The sequence below is a fragment of the Somniosus microcephalus genome, chromosome 7, assembly GCF_052327205.1.
Source record: "Somniosus microcephalus isolate GS21.2 chromosome 7, FLI_Smic_1.0, whole genome shotgun sequence".
Classification (NCBI taxonomy): domain Eukaryota; kingdom Metazoa; phylum Chordata; class Chondrichthyes; order Squaliformes; family Somniosidae; genus Somniosus; species Somniosus microcephalus.
In genome coordinates, this window is record NC_140993.1 from 36612920 (window position 1) to 36634737 (window position 21818).

The 21818-nt window shown below is 45.5% G+C and overlaps 1 protein-coding gene across 17 annotated transcripts in view; it reads right to left on the bottom strand.

Moving 5' to 3' along the window:
* The window catches only part of LOC147114610 (focal adhesion kinase 1), a 630568-nt gene that overhangs the window by 258174 nt on the left and 350576 nt on the right, over nt 1–21818 (bottom strand). For all 17 annotated transcript variants that reach the window (XM_085992416.1, XM_085992424.1, XM_085992409.1 and 14 more), the window contains 2 exons: nt 13114–13254; nt 10203–10280 (listed from right to left, as the gene is read on the bottom strand). In XM_085992416.1, the coding sequence (XP_085848542.1) occupies nt 10203–10280; nt 13114–13254 (219 nt within the window). The remainder of the gene's footprint in view (nt 1–10202; nt 10281–13113; nt 13255–21818) is intronic.

The window sequence follows — 21818 nt, forward strand, 5'->3', positions numbered from 1 at the left end:
TTCGGGGGTGTTTTTAATCATATTGAGCCCAGAATTTCGAGCACACAGGCACCCGTGGTCAAATTAATCCATCGTTAATGACCTGCAGCTTGCAGTGACCAGCAGTCAATTGACTCAGGTCTGTTTGTCATGCCGATGCTACAATTACTTCAAATTCAGTTTAAATGAGTTGAAATTCAGTCAATTGATCTGCACTTGGTACACAAGACCTGTGACCAGCAGTCAGCTGAAATCATTGATTGGCCTGTTTCTTCAGCCATAGATATTCCTTGAAGACATTTTCAGTTTAAATTAATTTAATTCAGTAACCTTAAGGCTCCATTGGCCATGTTCCAGTCAATAATCAATTACGTTCAATAATGCGTCTCGACTGCGCTGAATCATGGGAGATATTACATTCGGGCTAATGTAAAATGGCAACCTGGGCGTAACTTAACCTTGGCAAAACCGGCACAGGGTCCAGCGCATTACTGCCACATTTTTCCAATTGGGTCCCAGCAGAAACTCCAGGCCTTAAAATTTTTTTAAATCGCCAAGTATAGAAATCAGAGGTAGCCAACAAAACATTTTTTAAAGATAAAACTGAAAAATGCTTTTTGCATGAACCAAGCAAGTTATTTGTTTTGAAGTAAACCTTTCTGCCTCCCTTAGATAACTAAAGGATTGTGTTCTCAGCTGTGGTCTTGCACGCTGTTAGAGAATGAAAGACCACAACAATGAAATAGAGTGCTTGATTTTTTTAAACATTTGTTTATGGGATGTGGGCATCGCTGACAAGGCCAGCATTTATTGCCCATCCCTGATTTCCCCTCGAGAAGGTGGTGGTGAGCCGCCTTCTTGACCCTCTGCAGTCTGTGTGGTGAAGGTACTCCCACAGTGCTGTCAGGGAAGGAGTTCCAGGATTTTGACCCAACGACAATGAAGGATCAGCGATATATTTCCAAGTCAGGATGGTGTGTGACTTGGAGAGGAACTTGGAGGTGGTGGCGTTCCCATGCGCCTGCTGCCCTTGTCCTTCTTGGTGGAAGAGGTCGCGGGTTTGGGAGATGTTGCTGAAGAAGTCTTGGCAAGTTGCTGCAGTGCATCTTTTAGATGGTACACACTGCAGCCATGGTACATGGTGGTGGAGGGAATGAATGTTTATGGTGGTGGATGGGGTGCCAATCAAGCAGGCTGCTTTGTCCTAGATGGTGTCGAGCTTCTTGAGTGTTGTTGGAGCTGCACTCATCCAGGCAACTGGAGAGTATTGCATCACACTCCTTACTTGTGCCTTGTAGATGGTGGAAAGGCTTTGGGGAGTCAGGTGGTGAGACACTGGCTGCAGAATACCTAGCCTCTGACCTGTTCCTGCTGCCACAGTATTTATGTGGTTGGTCCAGTTAAGTTTCTGGTCAATGGTGACCCCCCAGGATGTTGATGGTGGGGGATTCATTGATGGTAATGCAGTTGAATGTCAAGGGGCGGTGGTTAGACTCGCGCTTGTTGGAGATAGTCATTGCCTAGCAGTTCTGTGACGCGAATGTTACCTGCCACTTATCAGCCCAAACCTGAACGTCATCCAGGTCTTGTTGTATGCAGGCATGGACTGCTTCATTATCTGAGTTGTGAATGGCGCTGAACACTGTGCAGTCATCAGTGAACATCCCCATTTCTGACCTTACGTTGGAGGGAAGGTCATTGATGAAGCAGCTGAAGATGGTTGGGCCTCGGACACTGCCCTGAGGAACTCCTGCAGCGATGACCTGGGGCTGTGATGATTGACCTTCAACCACCACAACCATCTTCCTTTGTGCTTGGCATGACTCCAGCTAGTGGAGAGTTTTCTTCCCGATTCCCATTGACTTCAGTTTTACTAGGGCTCCTTGATGCCACACTCGGTCAAATACTGCCTTGATGTCAAGGGCAGTCACTCTCACCTCACCTCTGGAACTCAGCTCCTTTGTCCATGTTTGGACCAAGGGTGTAATGAGGTCGGGAGCCGAGTGGTCTTGTCGGAACCCAAACTGGGCATCGGTGAGCAGGTTATTGGTGAGTAAGTGCCGCTTGATAGCACTGTTCATGACACCTTCCATCACTTTGCTGATGATTGAGAATAGACTGATGGGGCGGTAATGGCCAGATTGGATTTGTCCTGCTTTTTGTGACAGGAAATACCTGCTCAGTTTTCCACATTGTCGGATAGATGCCATTGTTGTAGCTGTACTGGAACAGCTTGGCTAGTTCTGGAGCACAAGTCTTCAGCAGGACAGCCGGGATGTTGTCGGGGCCCATAGCCTTTGCTGTAGCTAGTGCGCTCAGCCGTTCCTTGAAATCACGTGGAGTGAATTGAATTGGCTGAAGCCATTCGGCACTTCTGGCTGAATATGGTTGCAAACACTTCAGCCTTGTCTTTTGCACTCACGTGCTGGGCTCCACCATCGTTGAGGATGGGGATATTCATGGAGCCGCCTCCTCCTCCAGTTAGTTGTTTAATGGTCCACCACCATTCACGACTGGAAGTGGCAGGACTGTAGAGCTTTGATCTGATCCGTTGATTGTGGGATCGCTTAGCCCTGTCTATTTCATGCTGCTTCTGCTTTTTAGCACGCATGTCGTCCTGTGTTGCAGCTTCCCCAGGCTGGCACCTCATTTTTAGGTATGCCTGGTGCTGCTCCTGGCATGCTCTTCTACACTCCTTACTGAACCAAGGTTGGTCCCCTGGCCTGATGGTAATGGTAGAGTAAGGGATATGCCGGGCCATGATGTTAGATTGTGGTGGATTACAATTCTGCTGCTGATGGCCCACAGCGCCTCATGGATGTCCAGTTTTGAGCTGCTAGATCTGTTCTGAATCTTTCCCATTTAGCACAGTGGAAGCGCCATACAACATGATGGAGGGTATCCTCAGTGTGAAGAAGGGACTTCGTCTCCACCATGACTGTGCGGTGGTCACTGCCACCAATACTGTCATGGACAGATGCATCTGCGACAGGTAGATTGGCGAGGACGAGGTCAAGTACGTTTTTCCTTCATGTTGGTTCTCTCATCAGCTGTCGCAGGCCCAGACTGGCAGCTCTGCCAGCTGTGGTGCTACCGAGCCACTCTTGGTGATGGACATTGAAGTCCCCCACCCAGAGTAAATTTTGTGCCCTTGCTACTCTCAGTGCTTCTTCCAAGTGGTGTTCACCATGGAGGAGTACTGATTCATCAGTTGAGGGAGGGCGGTAGGTGGTATATCAGGAGGAAAAGACTGGTAAAATCCCAAGTCGGTCCCTTGCAGTCCGATTCGGGAGAATATATAATGGAGAATAAGGAAATGGCAGACCAATTAAACTCATACTTTGGTTCTGTATTCACAAAGGAGGACACAAATAACCTCCCAGGAATATCGGCAAACATAGGGACTAATGAGAGGGAGGAGCTGACAGAAATTAGTATCTCTAGGGATATGGTGTTGGGTAAGTTGAGGGGACTGAAGGCCGACAAATCCCCGGGGCCTGATAAACTACATCCTAGGGTACTTAAGGAGGTGGCCCTGGAGATAGCAGATGCTCTAAGGATCATCTTCCGGAACTCCATTGACTCGGGAACAGTACCCGTGGATTGGAGGGTAGCTAATGTTACCCCAATATTTAAAAAGGGGGGTAGAGAGAAAGCAGGGAATTATAGACCAGTAAGCCTTACATCGGTTGTGGGCAAAATGCTAGAGTCCATTATTAAGGATAAAATAGCGGAGCACTTGACAAATGGGGAAAGGATCGGACAGAGTCAACATGGATTTACAAAGGGTAAATCGTGTTTGACTAATCTGCTGGAATTTTTTGAGGAAGTAACTGGTAAAATAGATGGGGGAGAGCCAGTGGATGTGGTGTACCTTGACTTCCAGAAAGCCTTCGATAAGGTTCCACACAAAAGATTATCATGCAAAATTAAGGCTCATGGGATTGGGGGCAAAGTATTAACGTGGATAGAGAACTGGCTGGCGGATAGAAAACAGAGAGTTGGAATAAACGGCTCGTTTTCGGAGTGGCAGGCAGTGACCAGCGGGGTGCCGCAAGGATCTGTCCTGGGACCCCAGCTGTTCACAATATATATAAATGATCTGGATCAGGGAATTGGATGCAATATTTCCAAATTCGCTGACGACACTAAACTAGGAGGAGGGGTGGGCTCTGATGAGGATGTCAGGAGGCTACAGTGCGATTTGGACAGGTTGGGGGAATGGGCGGATACGTGGCAGATGCACTATAATGTGGATAAATGCGAGGTTATCCACTTTGGGGGTAAAAACAGGAGGGTAGATTATTATCTAAATGGCAATAGATTGGGAGATGGGGAAGTGCAGAGGGACCTGGGTGTTCTTGTGCACCAGTCACTGAAGGAGAGCATGCAGGTGCAACAGGCGATTAAGAAGGCAAATGGTATGTTGGCCTTCATATCAAGGGGGTTCGAGTATAGGAATAGGGATACCTTACTACAGCTGTACAAGGTGCTGGTGAGACCGCATCTGGAGTATTGTGTACAGTTTTGGTCGCCCCATCTGCGGAAGGATGTTCTTGCCATGGAAAGAGTGCAGCGGCGATTCACCAGGCTGATACCTGGAATGGCGGGAATGACCTACGAGGAGAGATTGAATAGTTTGGGCTTGTACTCACTGGAGTTTAGAAGATTGAGAGGGGATCTCATCGAAACATATAAAATTATGGCAGGCCTGGACAGGCTGAATTCAGAGAGAATGTTTCCAATGGCAGGGGAGCACAGAACCAGGGGCCACAGTCTAAAAATAGCGGGCAAATCATTTAAAACAGAGATGAGGAAGAATTTCTTCACTCAAAGAGTGGTGAGCCTGTGGAATTCCCTGCCACAGAGGGCTGTGAAGGCTAATTCAATAAATATTTTCAAGAGAGAATTGGATATATTTCTGAAGGCTAAGGGGATTAAGGGTTACGGAGAAAAGGCGGGGACGGGGTACTGAACTGGTAAGATCAGCTAAGATCTCAGACGAAGATCAGCCATGATCTCATTGAATGGCGGAGCAGGCTCGAAGGGCCGAATGGCCTACTCCTGTTCCTATCTCTATGTTTCTATGTAATCAGCAGGAGGCTTCCTTGCCCATGCTTGACCTGAAGCCATGAGGCTTCACGGGGTCCGGAGTCAATGTTGAGGTCTCCCAGGGCCACTCCTTCCCGACTGTTTACCACTGTGCCGCCACCCCTGGTGTGTCTGTCCTGCAGGTGAGACAGGATATACCCAGGGATGGTGATGGAGGAGTTTGGGACATTGGCTGAAAGGTATGATTCTGTAAGTATGACAATGTCAGGCTGTTGCTTGACTAGTCTGTGGGACAGCTCTCCCAATTCTGGCACAAGTCTCCAGATGTTGGTGAGGAAGACTATGCAGGGTCCACTGGGCTGAGTGTGCCGTTGTCGTCTCCGTAGCCGGTGCAGAGGTCGATGCCGGGTGGTCCATCCGGTTTTATTCTTATTATTGTGTTTCGTCGCGGTTTGTTACAACTGAGTGGCTTGCTTGGCCATTTCAGAGGGCAGTTAACCACATTGCATGCATACTATTTTAATGCATCACTCTAGGTTATCTTTATTAAGTGCTACTGTTTCTAGTATATATCTGGGACATGTATACATTTTTAAAGGAAAGATCATACTTTAAAAAAAAAGATTTATTAGCAGAGCAAAGAGAACAGCCTTCACGAACATTTGCTTTTCGAGTTTCCTTTTGATTTTAGTGATACCAATCAAATTCCTCACTGGGCATGTTTTAACATATCAGTCAAGAAGCTGAATGAAACCTTGTGCAGTATGATTCATCTTAATTCGATGAGGAACAGAAAAAAATCTTGTTGGACCAGTATCAGTTTGCAGAAACACATCTATGAACTGATTAAAACCATTAACAGTGAGTACAGAGAAGTAACACAGTTATACTGATAAAGCTCAGTGGGTAATGGTCCATACAATGGCACTGAACCCTACAGATCAGGTTCAAACTCTTCTCTGCTGAAGCAGAAACAGAAAATACTGAAGATATACAGTAGTTCTATCAGCTTTTGTACAGATAATAGATGGAATTAATATCTCAGGTAAAACATTTTGCCTACGCTCAAATAAACCTACCGTTTCACTTTATAAACATCAAGGCAGCATTTGATCGAGCCCTAGCAAAACTGAAGTCAATGGGAACCAAGGGGAAAACTCTCCATTGGTTGGAATCATACCTAGCACAAAGGAAGTTGGCTGTGGTTGTTGGAGGTCATTCATCTCAATCACATGGCATCACTGCAGGAGTTCCTCAGGGCAGTGTCCTCGGCCCAACCATCTTCAGCTGTTTCATCAATGACCTTCTCTCCATCATAAGGTCAGAAGTGGGGATGTTCGCTGATGATTGCACACTGTTCAGCACCATTCGAGACTCGTCAGATACTGACGCAGTCCGTGTCCATATGCAGCAAGACCTGGACAACATTCAGACTTGGGCTGACAAGTGGCAAGTAACATTCGCACCACACAAGTGCCAGGCAATGACCATCTCCAACAATCGAGACTCTAACCATCTCCCCTTGACATTCAATGACATTACCATCGCTGAATCCCCCACTATCAACATCCTGGGGGTTACCATTGATCAGAAACTGAACTGGACCAGCCATATAAATACTGTGGCTACAAGAGCAGGCCAGAGGCTGGGAATTCTGCGGCAAGTGTCTCACCTCCTGACTCCCCAAAGCCTTTCCACCATCTACAAGGCACAAGTCAGGAGTGTGATGGAATACTCTCCACTTGCCTGGATGAGTGCAGCTCCAACAACACTCAAGAAGCTCAACACCATTCAGGATAAAGCAGCCCGCTTGATTGGCACTCCATCCACCACCTTCAACATTCACTCCCTCCACCACCGGCGCACTGTGGCTACAGTGTGTACCATCTACAAGATGCACTGCAGCAACTCGCCAAAGCTCCTTCAACAGCACCTTCCAAACCCGCGACCTCTACCACTTAGAAGGACAAGGGCAGCAGACGCATGGGAACATCACCACCTACAAGTTCCCCTCCAAGCCACACACTATCCTGACTTGGACCTGTATCGCCGTTCCTTCACTGTCGCTGGGCCAAAATCCTGGAACTCCCTTCCTAACAGCATTGTGGGTGTACCTACACCATATGGACTGCAGCAGTTCAAGGCGGCGGCTCACTACCATCTTCTCAAGGGCAATTAGGGATGGGCACTAAATGCAGGCCTAGCCAGCCAGCGACGCCCACATCCCATCAATGAATTAAAAAAAACTTACTTGCTGTTTTTTCAATCAGGTTTCAACATTTACAATTTTTTTCTTTTAAATCCCTCACCTTTGCTGATTTGGCTGATCTCATAGGATCACAGACTTATATAGCTCGGAAGGAGACCATTTGGCCCATCTGCGTCTGCAGTAAAAAAAAAACTCTTTTCTCCCATGGCTCTTTCGCAAATTACCTTAAATCTGTGTCCTCCGCCAGTAGAAACAGTTTCTTCTTATTTACTCAATCAAAACCCCTCATAATTTTGAGCACCTATTAAGTCGCTGTTTAACCTTCTCTGCTTCAAGGAGAAAAATTCCAGCTCCTCCAGTCTCTCCACATAACTGAAGTCCCTCATCCCTGGTATCATTCTGGTAAATCTCATCTTTTCCAAGGCCTTGCCTTGACATCCTTCCAAAAGTTTGGTGCCCAGGATTTTATCGACTTACCCTGCCACCTGCAAAGTCTTATGTATATGAATCTTCAGGTCTCTCTGTTCCTGCATCCCTTTGAAATTGTACAGGGCCTTGGTGAGACCACACCTTGAGTATTGCGCGCAGTTTTGGTCGCCTTATCTGAGGAAGGATGTTCTTGCCATGGAGGGAGTGCAGTGAAGATTCACCAGACTGATACCTGGGATAGCAGGAATGACGTATGAAGAGAGATTGGGGTCGATTTTCATTGACCCGTGGAGTCGGGATTGGAGGCGTGCAGGGGTTAAAGTCCCGAATTCGGGGGTCCCAACACCATCCCGCCCCCAACCCGCCTCCATGTAAGTTTCAAAGGAGGCGGGTACCCGCCCCGCACTGGGACCCGCCTACCTGAGGCGGGAAGGGATTAGTGCCAATTAACTGCCTGTTAACAGGTAGTTAACAGGCAGTTTTTAGCCTAATCCCTATTTTAAAGCTTGAAGTGTGGTATTCCCGACGGCTCCAAACCACGCCAAGTTAGAGTCGTCGGGCCGTCGGGTTGAAGGACTTGGAGGGGTCGAGATGTCGGTGTTCAGGTGAATGATGGGTGCATGAGTGCAAAGGTAAGCGTGTTTGGTGTGTCTAAAGTGTGTAAAGAAGTTTAAATTACCAGCACTTACCTTTACAGCCTTCCTTCCTCTAGGTTTCGGGAGTCCATTATCTAACCGGCACAGAAAGCAGAATGGCTGCGATGTCAAAAGTGACAGCCTGCAGCTTTCTGTGCCGGTGAGATTTCTAACCGAGTCTGTGTAGAAGGACTCAGGTTAGAAGAAAGACTGTCAGTGTTTGACAGCTTCAAACAGCTGTGAAACACTGATATTTCATCTGTCAAAACGTCTTGACAGATGAAATTTCAGTCTGTGATGTCACCTGTTGTCGGGTGGCCCTTAATTGGCCTGCTGAGCCCACTGGGCGGGCTCAACAAGGTCAATCAAGTTAAAATCTCGTGGATTGGCCGTATCTCGATGGAGGCGGGACTACAACCCTGAAAGTTGTAGTCCCGCCTCCTTCCCGACTTCTGAATGAAAATCACCTCAATTAGGCTTACATTCACACAGAATCACCGAATCCCCACAGGGCAGATAGAGGCCATTTCGGCCCATCGAGCCTGCACCGACACATATCCCACCCTATCCCCATAACCCCACGTATTTAATCACCTAACACTAAGGGTCAATTTATCATAGCCAAATCAACCTAACCCGCACATCTTTGGACTGTGGGAGGAAACCGGAGCACCCGGAGGAAACCCACGCAGACACAGGGAGAATGTGCAAACTCCACACAGTCGCCCGAGGCCAGATTTGAACCCGGGTCCCTGGCGCTGTGAGGCAACAGTGCTAACCACTATGCCACCGTGCCCGTGCTCTAAATTCGCTAGAGTTTAGAAGAATGAGAGGGGATCTCATTGAAACTTATAAAATTCTAATAGGACTAGACAGGCTAGATACAGGAAGGATGTTCCTGATGGCGGGGGAATCCAGAACCAGGGGTCACAGTCTAAGAGGCGTAAGCCAATTAGAACTGAGATGAGGAGGAATTTCTTCATCCAGAGAGTGGTGAACCTGTGGAATTCTCTACCACAGAAGGCAGTTGAGGCCAACTTATTAAATATATTCAAGAAGGAGTTGGATATATTTCTTAAGGCTAAAGGGATCAAGGGATATGGGGAGAAAGCAGGGACAGGGTACTGAATTTGGATGATCAGCCATGATCTCATTAAATGGCGAAACAGGCTCGAGGGGCCGAATGGCCTACTCCTGCTCCTATCTTTTATGTTTCTATACCATTTCGTTTATATTGCATTTCCTCATTCCTTCTCCCAAAATGCCTCACTTCACACTTCTCTGCATTAAATTTCATCTGCCACGTTTCTGTCCATTTCACCAATCTGTCTATGTCTTCTTGAAATCTATTACAATCCTCTTTACTGTTTACTACATTTGCAAATTTTTGTGTCAACTGCAAACTTTGGAATTAGGTCCCCTATACCCAAGTCCAGGTCATTAATATACATCAAGAGGAGGAGTGGAACTGATACCAACCCCTGGGGTACACCACTGCACACTTTCCTCCAGTCTGAAAAGTAACTATTCACCACTACTCTCTGTTTTCTGTCTCTTAGCCAATTTCGTATCCATGCTGCCACTGCCACGTTAATTCCTTGGGCTTCAATTTTGCTGACAAGTCTATTATGTGGCACTTTATCAAACGCCTTTTGAAAGTCCTTATACACATCAATTGCAGTACTTTCTTCAAACCTCTCCATTAATTCATCGAAGAATTCAATCCAGTTTGTCAGACATGGATTTCCTTTAAAAAAAAAAGTGTTGGCTGCCATTTATTAATCCTTGTTTTTCCAAGTAAATATTAACTTTGAATTACTATAATTTCATTTTGGTGGGAGGGGAAAGAAAGAATACATAGATTATTTTGGTGGAACGAACATTATGAAGATATGTACCATAGAGCCTTTGTCTGTAAGATAGCTGATGCCTTCTTCAGGTCCAATTGCTAATTCCACCGAAATTATCCAGCTTGACTGTTAGAGTGAAAAAAAACACCAGTGAATTCTAGGAACTGCAGTGTTCAACAGATTCTGCTTTATATTATGCATATTACAGAATTAGGCTCTTCAAATACCAAAAGAAACTATACAAGCACAAAATAATTACATGTATTTAGTATTCTGCATCCAAGGCTGCAGCACAGGCCTACTCATTGTGATATTACTTTTAAATTCCAAGTAAAATTAAAGTTGTAGTATCAATTTTCAAAATATACAATTTATTTTACCAACCCACACATCACTTGCTGACCCTTCTGTATTCACAGCTATTTTGTCTTTTTAAGAGCAAGTCTTAAAAATAAATAGCTGGCTACATCAACATTTGGTGAAATGCGCATTTGAAAAAAGGTACTGCAGCTCTCAACGTTTTTTTAATGAAGTGCATGATGAAAGATATTCACAGAAACTGAACACCATCATCTACTGCTTACATCACTCACGCTGATCATTTATTGCAGGTTCAGGTCACAATAAACTCGTCCTAAATGGTCTACGGTTCCTGCACCATAATTTTGTACAAAGAAGCGAATAGTTACTTATAAGAGAGAAATATTAAGCAGACAATAAATTTTGCCATGAGCCAAACACTTTAATGCCTTATCATTAATATTCACGACAGTGAACCAAAGAAGTAGTCTTTCTTCTACACTATGAATCTCAGTCAGTTGCCCTCACCGTGTTCAGTGCACAATTTTGTCAAATAAAACATTTGTATGTATAAATGTGATTAAGAGCTCTGAAACAAGATGACATATGCCTTTAGACGTGGCATCTATACGAGGGAATACTTTGTGATTTAACACAATCAAAATTTCCAACATTGCAAATAAATTGCAACACCTGGATTCCCATCCATTATTGAAATATTTTACTAGATCCATAAAAGGATGATGGTAAACTCCTGTTTTAGCAGTTCATATATAATTAATGTCTTACTACTGCATCCCAGATAAAATGCACAATGTTGACCCATTGAAAAAGATGTGAAGTAACTGTAAATAATAGCACAGTGAGGTATGCACAAGTCTGAAGACTCAAAGTTTCCACCCAACCAAAAATGTATCTGCTACGCGATCACTATCGCCAAGAATCGTGATAGAGGGCAGGGCACTGGGACAAATGAGTAGAAATATTCAAAAAACCTCGTGAATTAACAAAACGCACTTAGAAAAGGTTTAAGTAGAATGACTAATACATTGAAGAAATGGCAGTTTTCAGTTAAACCTTGGATGAAAAAATTAAATGTAATAAAGGCTGATAAGTAATAAATGCCCAATGGTTCTAATAATATGCTCATTTTTTTCATTTCAACATAACTCAACACTGCCCCTCCTGAAGTCAGCTGCTTATCTGTGACTTACCAACTAATCAAAATAACCTGAAAGATTTAGTGAGCAACCAAATTAAACCCTGAACTCAACACAGAACTTAGGTTCTGTCCCTTCTGGGGACATACATATTTTTGTTTACATTGGAACTCCTCTACTGATCATTAAAATATGAGGACTCAATTGGCGATGAAGAAGTATGCAGGGAACAAAGTTTGTTTGTAAATGATGGTGGAAAGACGTTGAAGTTAAGTTCATTAGCAAGCTTGTGTTTTTTGTGTGTTTTTATTTGATACTTTTTTGTAGAATGTTATTGGGTGGAGTTTTGACAGACAAATGGTTGGTGCAGTATAATTGATGAATGATAATTGAAGAAAAAATAACCAATTAAAATAAGAAACAGATTTAAACAGAGTACAACAAAGGTTCGCCAGATTGATTCCTGGAATGGGGGGGGGGATTGTCCTGTGAGGAGAGATCGAGGAGACTAGGCCTATATTTCCTCGAATTTAGAAGCATGAGAGGTGATCTCATTGAAATATAGAAAATTCTTAAGGGGTTTGACAGGGTAGATGTGGGAAGGATGTTTCTCCTGGCTGGGGAGTCCAGAACCAGGGGTCACAGTTTCAGAATAAGGGGTCGGCCATTTAGTACCGAGATGAGGAGAAATTTCTTCACTCAAAGGATTGTGAATCTTTGGGATTCTCTACCCCAGAGGGCTGTGGATGCTCAGTTGTTGAGTATCTTCAAGACAGAAATCGATAAGATTTTTGGATATTAAGGGAATCAAAGGATAGTGCAGGAAGGTGGAGTTGAGGTAGATGATCAGCTATGATCTTACTGAATGGCGGAGCAGGCTCGAAGGGCCAAATGGCCTACTCATGCTCCTATTTCTTATGTTCTTATACAGGCAATAAGAAAAAAATTGATTGATGGATTGCCACTGATGAAGGTTTGATGGTCACAATGTAGACAACAGACTCGACATACATGACAGACACAAGAATTTTTTATTACAATATTATAGATTCATGAGTTGAACTTTTATTTAAGAATTATTTTCTCATAGTTTAAGGGATGCAGCTTGTGCATTTTGTAATTTGAAATTTATTAAAAGCATTCCATAATCTATAGTGAGGTCAAAACTAACTTGTATGCACGGAGCTGTAACTCATATTAGAACTCCCTTTCTCATGGGAAAGTTATGGCAGGAGGGAAGCATCAGAATAGCATACCAATCCCAAGCTGTAGCAGCAAAAATATCATACATGTATAAGGAATGAAAAACACATATAAATCGGAGTATGTATTCAACCGCTTGGCAGTGCGTTATGTGGTTACCACTACACTGCCAAATTAGTCTTCCGCTACATTGAAAATAATCATCCAGACTAGCGTGGAGATCAAAAGAAACATGAGCAACTTGAAGAGTGTTGTCTTTTTTTGTAAATTATCAAAACATCAGTGCAAAAGCTTACCCCAAGGGCACATTTGAAGCATTCCTTGTCAAATCTGTAAACTGGAGACAGAATCTCAAAGAACTTCAGAACACTTTGCTCTTCATTCAAACTGGCAAACTGACGAAAAGATTGCTGTATCAACTTCCTTAGCGTTTTGGCCTAAAACAGAAATTGGAATTAGTCAAACTTATCCGGAAAACCTAGATTTTATTTGTCCAACTCAAAAATGTTTATAAAGTTTGTTTCTCCTTTCAAAATATCATGCTTTAGACTATGGCATCTAAAGAGTAAGGAATGGGGGCTCATGATTAAATTTTAGCTACCATTAACTCCTGCTATTCCAGCTCATTAACGGGATTGGTACTTGACCTGCACCTTCAATCACACCCTTCTGTTTTGATAAAAGATAATTACCACGGTATCACTGGTTTTGTCGACTGATTTTCAGAGAGAAATGTATCGGCTTCCAGTTACAATCTTACACAAACTAGAGAAAGTTGAAACCCACCACAGGTCAATGGAATTGAAAGGTATTTCATGTAAGTAGTAGACAAACCAATTACAGTTCTCAAAGCACTAATAGCAATTTAAGAATTGTACAAATACAAAATCTTTTTAAAGACTACTCTTCAGGATCATCTTTCAGCATAGTGATAAAATTAAGGCGAGTAATACAGAAGAAAAGCAGCTGAAACATGAGAAGTATAAAAGTACACAGAAGGGAGATTAGAAGGCCCACGAGAGAATATGGTAAGACTGGCAAATGTTACCACCCTTACATAAAAACAGACAACGTTGATAAAACTATTAGCATCAGAAAACAGAAAAAAAAAGAACTTTTGAGGTGTAGGCTTTGATCAGAACTGGAAAGTGGAGGAAAAGGGACCCCTTAATCGGAGTAAAACAAAAAGGAAGAGAATAGGTGACGTCAAAATAGTGATGCATTTATATAGCGCCTTTCACGACCACCGGACGTCTCAAAACGCTTTGCAGCCAATAAAGTACTTTTTTTTTTTTTTTTTTTTTTGGAGTGTAGTCACTGTTGTAATGTGGGAAACGCGGCAGCCAATTTGCGCACAGCAAGGACCCACAAACAGCAATGTACTGATGACCAGATAATCTGTTTTTGTTATGTTGGTTGAGGGATAAATATTGGTCAGGACACCGGGGATAACTCCCGGCTCTTCTTCGAAATAGTGCCATGGGATCTTTTACGTCCACCCGAGAGCACAGACAGGGCCTCGGTATAACGTCTCATCTGAAAGACGGCACCTCCGACAGGGCAGCACTCCCTCAGCACTGCACTGGAGTGCCAGCCTAGCTTTATTTGCTCAAGTCCTTGGCGTGGGACTTGAACCCACAACCTTCTGACTCAGAGGTGAGTGTGCTACCCACTGAGCCACAGCTGATGCATAATGCCACATAGAGGCAGCTAATGGTTTAATGACCAGCCTGCATGTTTGCTGAAGAGCTGATAGGCAGGGTTAGCTGGTGGATGATATACAAAGATCATCCCAGTGAGGCAATGAAGCATCAACAACAACTTGCTTTGAAACAGCGCCTTTAATGAAGTAAATTGTCCCAAGGTGTTTCAAGAAAGCATAATCAGACAAGAATTGACACCAAGCCAAAGGAGGAAATATTAGGATAGGTAACCAAAAGCTTGGTCAAAGAAGTAGGTTTCAAGCAGCGTCTTAAGGAGAGAGAGGTAGACAGGCTTAGGGAGGGTAGTCCAGAGTTTAGGACCTAGACGGCTCAAGGCATGGCTGCCAATGGAGTGAAGGAAAGGAGGGATGCACAAGAGGCCAGAATTGGAGGATCACAGAGTTCTTGGAGGGCTGTAGGAGGCTACAGAGTTAGGGAGGGGCGAGGTCATAAAGGGATTTGAACGTGAGGATGAAAACGTAAAAAAAAGAGGTGTTGCTCAACTGGCAACCAATGCAGGTCAGCGAGCACAGGGGTGATGGGTGAATGTGATTTGGTGTGAGTTAGGATACAGGCAGCAGAGCTTTCAATGTGTTCAAGTTTCTGGAGGGTGGAAGATGGGAGGTTGGCCAGGAGAGCATTGGAGTAGTAGTCTGGAAGTAGCAGAAGCATAGATGAGGGCATCAGCAGCAGACGGGCTGAGGCAAGGGCAGAGACTGGCAATATTACTGAGATGGAAGCTGGCGGTCTTGGCGATGGAGCACATATTGGGTTGGAAGCTTCAGTTCAGGGTTTAATAGGACGCCGAGATTGTGAACAGTCTGGTTCAGCCTGAGCCAGTGGCCAGGGAAGGGGATTGAATCAGTTGCTATCGAATGGAGTTTGTGACGGGGGCTGAAGACAATGAATTTGGTCTTCTCCATGTTTAATTGGAGGAAATTTTGGCTCATCCAGGACTTGATGTCGGACAAACAGTCTGACAATACAGATGCAGTGACAGGGCCGAAGGTTGTGGTGGTGAAGTACAGCTGGGTGTAGTCAGCGTACATGTGGAATCTGATCATGTATTGTTCATAAGATGTCGCCAAGAGGAAGCATGTAGGTGAGAAAAAGGATGGGGTCAAGGATTAATCCTTGGGGAACCTCAGAGGAAATGGTGTGGGAGCGGGAACAAAAGATTCTCTGGCAATGACTGGATAGGTAAGAGTGGAACCAGGCAAGGGCAGTCCCACTCAGTTTGATAATGGGAGGGGAGGCATTGGTGGAGGATGGTGTTGTCAACCGTGGAAAAGGCTGCAATCAGGTCAAGAAGGATGAGGAGGGATAGTGCACCACAGTCATTGTCACAGAGGACGTTATTTGTGACTTTGATTAGAGCTGTTTCAGCAAAGTGGCGGGGTGGAAAACTGATTGGAGTGGCTCAACCATGGAGTTGTGGGAAAGATGGGCACTGATTTGGGAGGCAACCACACGTTCAAGGACTTTGGAGAGGAAAGAGAGGTTGAAGATGGGGTGGTAGTTTACAAGGACAGTGGGGTGAAGAATGGGTGTTTTGAGGAAGAGGTGATGACGGCAGATTTGAAAGGGGTTCACCAGGCCACCATTCCCATTGATCTGTGGACTTGCAGTACCCATGTCAACAACGACATTATTGAAGCCTCTATCAATGGCTTTCTCCATTTCATCAGATGTACTGTCGAAGGAGGAGGTGAGATTATAGCCCAAGTACTGTGTGGCACTCCTCTGAGCATTCAGGAGAGACGCAAAGACTGGCATAATGGCCTCGGTTATGAGAGGCAACACTGCTGATGCCCCTGGAGCTGCCACCTATTCGAAGGTTGACTGCTTGCTTTCAACACAGTGACTAGAACTCCACACATACTGGTTGTGGAGGTCTCCACATTAACCGCCATTGACAACTGCAAGAATTCGCAATAATTTACAGTTCTGAAGATTAATTTTTTTGATTAAAGAATCCCTGGGCAATGTGCCTTTAAATTTCCAGGGATAAAAATGGCCGTCAGACCGCATGGCCGAAGATAAAGGGACTTGGAAGCAGCTTGAGTGTGTGTCTGTGAAAAAGGAGGATCAAAGCTGGCTGACTAAACTGCCAATCAAAGGCGGTTCGGGGAGTTCCCTCCCTGCAGAGACAATCGATGTTTGTTTACAGGAACTGCTACTTTGTGTACACAAGGGATTATCCACTTCAGACTGCAGTTTCGGGTGACCACAGAGCAATGGCCTTCTGTTTACACTCCTCCCAGGCTGTTTACATAGTAATACAGCTCCATTCAAAACCCATCAGGATGAATGGAAATGGTTCAATAGCCCATCACACACAATGAAGGCACATCTAAACTGCAGCTTTACATTCAAAGCTCAGCACAGAAGAGACATTTGAACTAAGAAAAGGAACAGTTTAAAATGAATGGGTTTGGATGAATCACCCATTACTGGACAATGGGGCAGTTGGATCCCTTTTGTTTTAGCCCAGAAACATCAGGAGCTGGGCAGGCCCTAAAAGGGGGTATAAAAGATAGCTTCCCAGAAGCTCTCTCTCTCTCTGGCCTTGCCTCCGTGTGCCTCTACAGCGTGGGAGTCTGCCTGTGGAAGCGAAACACCAGCAGTTTACTTTTAAAACACTGAGGTGTTTTTCACTTCGGGGCAGTGAAGATCTAAGTTCGCAGGGCACGGAGCCGGCATTGCAGTGGTGAGCATATATTTTTCTGGCCTTCCACAAGGCAACTTAGGATAGGCATAGGGGTGGGAGTAAAGTGAGAATTTCGTTAGAATTGTGATTTTAGTCGATTTCCCTCGTTGTGTCTGTTTTTCCTCCCCTATTTAAGTAAGACAGTGTTGCACCTAGCAGACAAGTGCGATGGTGAACACTGAATTCGGTATTTAAAACTGTATTAAAAGGGAGTAGCTGTTTTAAAGTACTGTATTTAAAACTGTATTAAAAGGGGTGTTGCACCAAGCAAAGGAGTGCTGTGGTGAACGCGGTTAGCTGTTTTAAAGTAACTGTATTAAAGTGCTGTGTTTTTAAGTAAAAGCCACTAAGCTAAGGTGCTGTAGTGAGTAAAGGGGTCTTTTAAGTAAAAGGTACTGGATTTAAAATAAAAGCAGTGTTGCACTGAGCAGGGAGCCCTCTAGTGGACACTGAGTGTACTGCGTGTATTAATCAAAGGAGAGTTGCACTGAGTAGGGAGCCCTCTAGTGGACACTAAGTGTACTGCGTTTAAGCAAAAGTGTTGTACCAGGCATAAGAGCCATATTGATTATTTTAAGTTGTTTCTTTCTTTTGTTTTCAATAAATACTGCTCTGTTTTGCCCCCAAACCACGAGTCACGTTGTTTTCTGTCTACATCACCACCGAATAAGTCCAGGGGTCAGAACTCAGGAATAGGGGAGCGCTTTGAAACCGCAAGGGGGCCCCTGGAGCAGCTCAGAGGCTTCTGACTGGCCAGAGACAAATAACCCCAGCCCCGCTATATTAATTCCTTACACTACCTGGACTTTGGGAAATCTTTAGATAAGGTGCCTCATAAGAGACTTCTCTACAGATAGAATTGTGGAATTAGTGGTAATATGCTGCGGTGGATTGAGAATTGGCTGAATGTCCGTAAATTGAAAGTGTTTATCAATGGATGTGATTTGTAATAATTGTTTCAATTTGGTTGCCTTCCACCATTGGGCAGAGTCAACATGAATTTATGAAAGGAAAATCGTGTTTGACAAACCTGTTAAGAGTTTTTTGAGGTTGCAACTAGCAGAATAAATTAGGGGGAACCAGTGGATCTGGTGTATTTAGATTTTCAGAAGACATTCAATAAGGTGCCACACAAGAGGTTATTAAACAAAATTAGGGCTCATGGGATTGGGGTAATGGATTGAGGATTGGCTAACAGACAGAAACCAGAGAGTAGGAATAAACGGGTAATTTTCAGCTTGGCAGGCTGTAACCAGTGGGGTACCGCAAGGATCAGTGCTTGGGCCTTAGCTATTCACAATCTACATCGCTGATTTGGATGAGGGAACCAACTGTAATATAGAGGAACAGCACCTCATCTTCCGATTAGGCACTTTACAGCCTTCCGGACTCAATATCGAGTTCAACAATTTCAAATCATAACCTCGGCCCCTATTATATTTTTAATCCACACTTTTGGTTTGTGCCTTTTCCTTTTTTCCCTCTCTCCCACATGGCAGCTGTCTTTCATTCTGCCGGCACATTTCACACTTCATCCAGAGCCATTGTTTGTTTCTTTACCTGTCCTATTACTATCTCGTCTCACCTTGAATATCTCTTAATGTCTCTTCTTTCATCCCCTCCCCCATTTCCCAGCCCCCAAACTGTCTTTTAATCTGTTTCATTTCCTGTCTTTTTTTCCTCAGTTCTGAAGAAGGGTTTCGACCCGAAACGTTAACTCTGTTTCTCTCTCCACAGATGTTGCCTGGCCTGCTGAGTTTTTCCAGCGTTTTCTGTTTTTGTTTGTAATATATCCAAGTTTGCTGATTATACAAAGCTGGGTGGGAATGTAAGTTGTGAGGAGGATGCAAAGATTCTTCAAGATGATATAGACAGGCTAAGTGAGTGGGCAAGAACATGGCAAATGGAATATAATGTGGAGAAATGTGAAGTTATCCACTTTGGTAGGAAAAATAGAAAAGCAGGGTATTTTTTAATTGCTGAGAGATTGGGAAATGTTGGTGTTCAGAGAGATCTGGGTGTCCTTGTACACGAATCACTGAAAGTTAACATGCAGGTACAGCAAGCAATTAGAAAAGCAAATGGTATGTTGGCCTTTATTACAAGAAGATTTGAGTATAAGAGTAAAGACGTCGTACTGCAATTATATAGGGCCCTGGTAAGACCACACCTGGAGTATTGTGTACAGTTTTGGTTCCCTTACCTAAGGAAGGATAGACTTGCTTTTGAGGGAGTGAAACGAAGATTCACCAGACTGATTCCTGGGATGGGGGGATTGTCCTATGAGGAGAGATTGAGTAGACCTATATTCTCTAGAGTTTAGAAGAATGAGAGGTGATCTCATTGAAACATACAAAATTCTTACAGGGCTTGACAGGGTAGATGCAGGGAGGATGTTTCCCCTGGCTGGGGAATCAAGAACCAGGGGTCACAGTCTCAGAATAAGGGGTCGGCCATTTAGGACTGAGATGAGGAGAAATTTCTTCACTCAAGAGGGTGGAGAATCTTTGGAATTCTCTACCCCACAGAGGCTCAGTCGTTGCGTATGTTCAAGACAGAGACCGACAGATTTTTGAATATTAAGAGAATCAAGGGATATAGGGATAGTGCATGAAAGTGGAGATAAGGTAGAAGATCAGCCATGATCTCATTGAATGGCGGAGCAGGCTCGAAGGGCTGAATGGCCTTCTCCTGCTCCGATTTCTTATGCTATGTTCCACAATAGCAGTCGGGACCAGCGGGAGCAGTGAGGAGGAGCTCGGGAGAAAACCCGGCGACCAGCGAGGCCCGAGACCAGTCGGGAGCAGTGAGTCGGAGCCCGGTATAAAAACCGGAGAGAGGCGAGGCCCGAGACCAGTCGGGACCAGCGGGAGCAGCTCGGGAGAAAACCCGGCGACCAGCGAGGCCCGAGACCAGTCGGGAGCAGTGAGTCGGAGCCCGGTATAAAAACCGGAGAGAGGCGAGGCCCGAGACCAGTCGGGACCAGCGGGAGCAGCGAGGAGGAGCTCGGGAGAAAACCCGGCGACCAGCGAGGCCCGAGACCAGTCGGGAGCAGTGAGTCGGAGCCCGGTATAAAAACCGGAGAGAGGCGAGGCCCGAGACCAGTCGGGACCAGCGAGGAGGAGCTCGGGAGAAAACCCGGCGACCAGCGAGGCCCGAGGCCAGTCGGGAGCAGTGAGTCGGAGCCCGGTATAAAAACCGGAGAGAGGCGAGGCCCGAGACCAGTCGGGACCAGCGGGAGCAGCGAGGAGGAGCTCGGGAGAAAACCCGGCGACCAGCGAGGCCCGAGACCAGTCGGGAGCAGTGAGTCGGAGCCCGGTATAAAAACCGGAGAGAGGCGAGGCCCGAGACCAGTCGGGACCAGCGGGAGCAGCGAGGAGGAGCTCGGGAGAAAACCCGGCGACCAGCGAGGCCCGAGACCAGTCGGGAGCAGTGAGTCGGAGCCCGGTATAAAAACCGGAGAGAGGTGAGGCATACCAACTCAGCAGCGGGGAGAGAGGTAAAAAGTAATCAGTGTGTGACGTCACCAGGGAGCAGGTAGGTGATTGGTTGGTGAGTATTTCTCTTTTTTCAATACAAGCTTGAATTCTGTGGTGTTAAATTTCTGTGGTGTAGTGGGGATAGTTGGTAAATAAAGCACCCTAGAGCATACCTGTAACTGGGGTATTGAATAAATTTTTAAAGTAATTAAAGGGGTAAGTCATGGCAGGAGAGTTCAGACCCGTGCTCTGCTCCTCCTGCTCTATGTGGGAAGTCAGGGATGCTGCCAGTGTCCCTGATGACCATGTGTGCAGGAAATGCATCCAGCTGCAGCTACTTGTAGACCGCATTGCGGCGCTCGAGCTGCGGGTGGATGAATTTTGGAGCATGCGCGATGCTGAAAGGCTCGTGGATAACACGTTTAGCGAGTTGTGCACGCCTCAGGGTAGGGCAGCACAGGGGGTGACCATCAGGCGGAGCAACAAAGGCAGGCAGGTAGTGCAGGGAACCCCTGCGGACATCCCCCTTTCAAACAAGTATACCGCTTTGGATACTGTTGAGGGGGATGACTCACCAGGGGAAGGCAGCAGCGGCCAACTTCCTGGCACTGGGGGTGCTCCTGCTGCCCAGGAAGGGGGGAAAAAGAGTGGGAGAGCAATAGTGGTAGGGGATTCTATAGTAAGGGGAACAGATAGGCGTTTCTGTGGCCGTAGACGTGAATCCAGGATGGTTTGTTGCCTCCCTGGTGCCAGGGTCAAGGATGTCACTGAGCGGCTGCAGGGCATTCTGGAGGGGGAGGGAGAACAGCCAGTGGTCGTGGTCCACATTGGTACCAACGACATAGGTAAAAAGAGGGATGAGGTCCTGCAGCAAGAATTTAGGGAGCTAGGTGAAGGATTAAGGAGCAGGACCTCAAAGGTTGTAATCTCTGGATTACTCCCGGTGCCACGTGCTAGTAAGTATAGGAATAGGAAGATAGAACAGATGAATGCGTGGCTAAAGGGATGGTGCAAGGGGGAGGGCTTTAGTTTCCTGGATCACTGGGTCTGCTTCTGGGAAAGGTGGGACTTGTACAAGTCGGACGGTTTACACCTGAACCAGGGGGGAA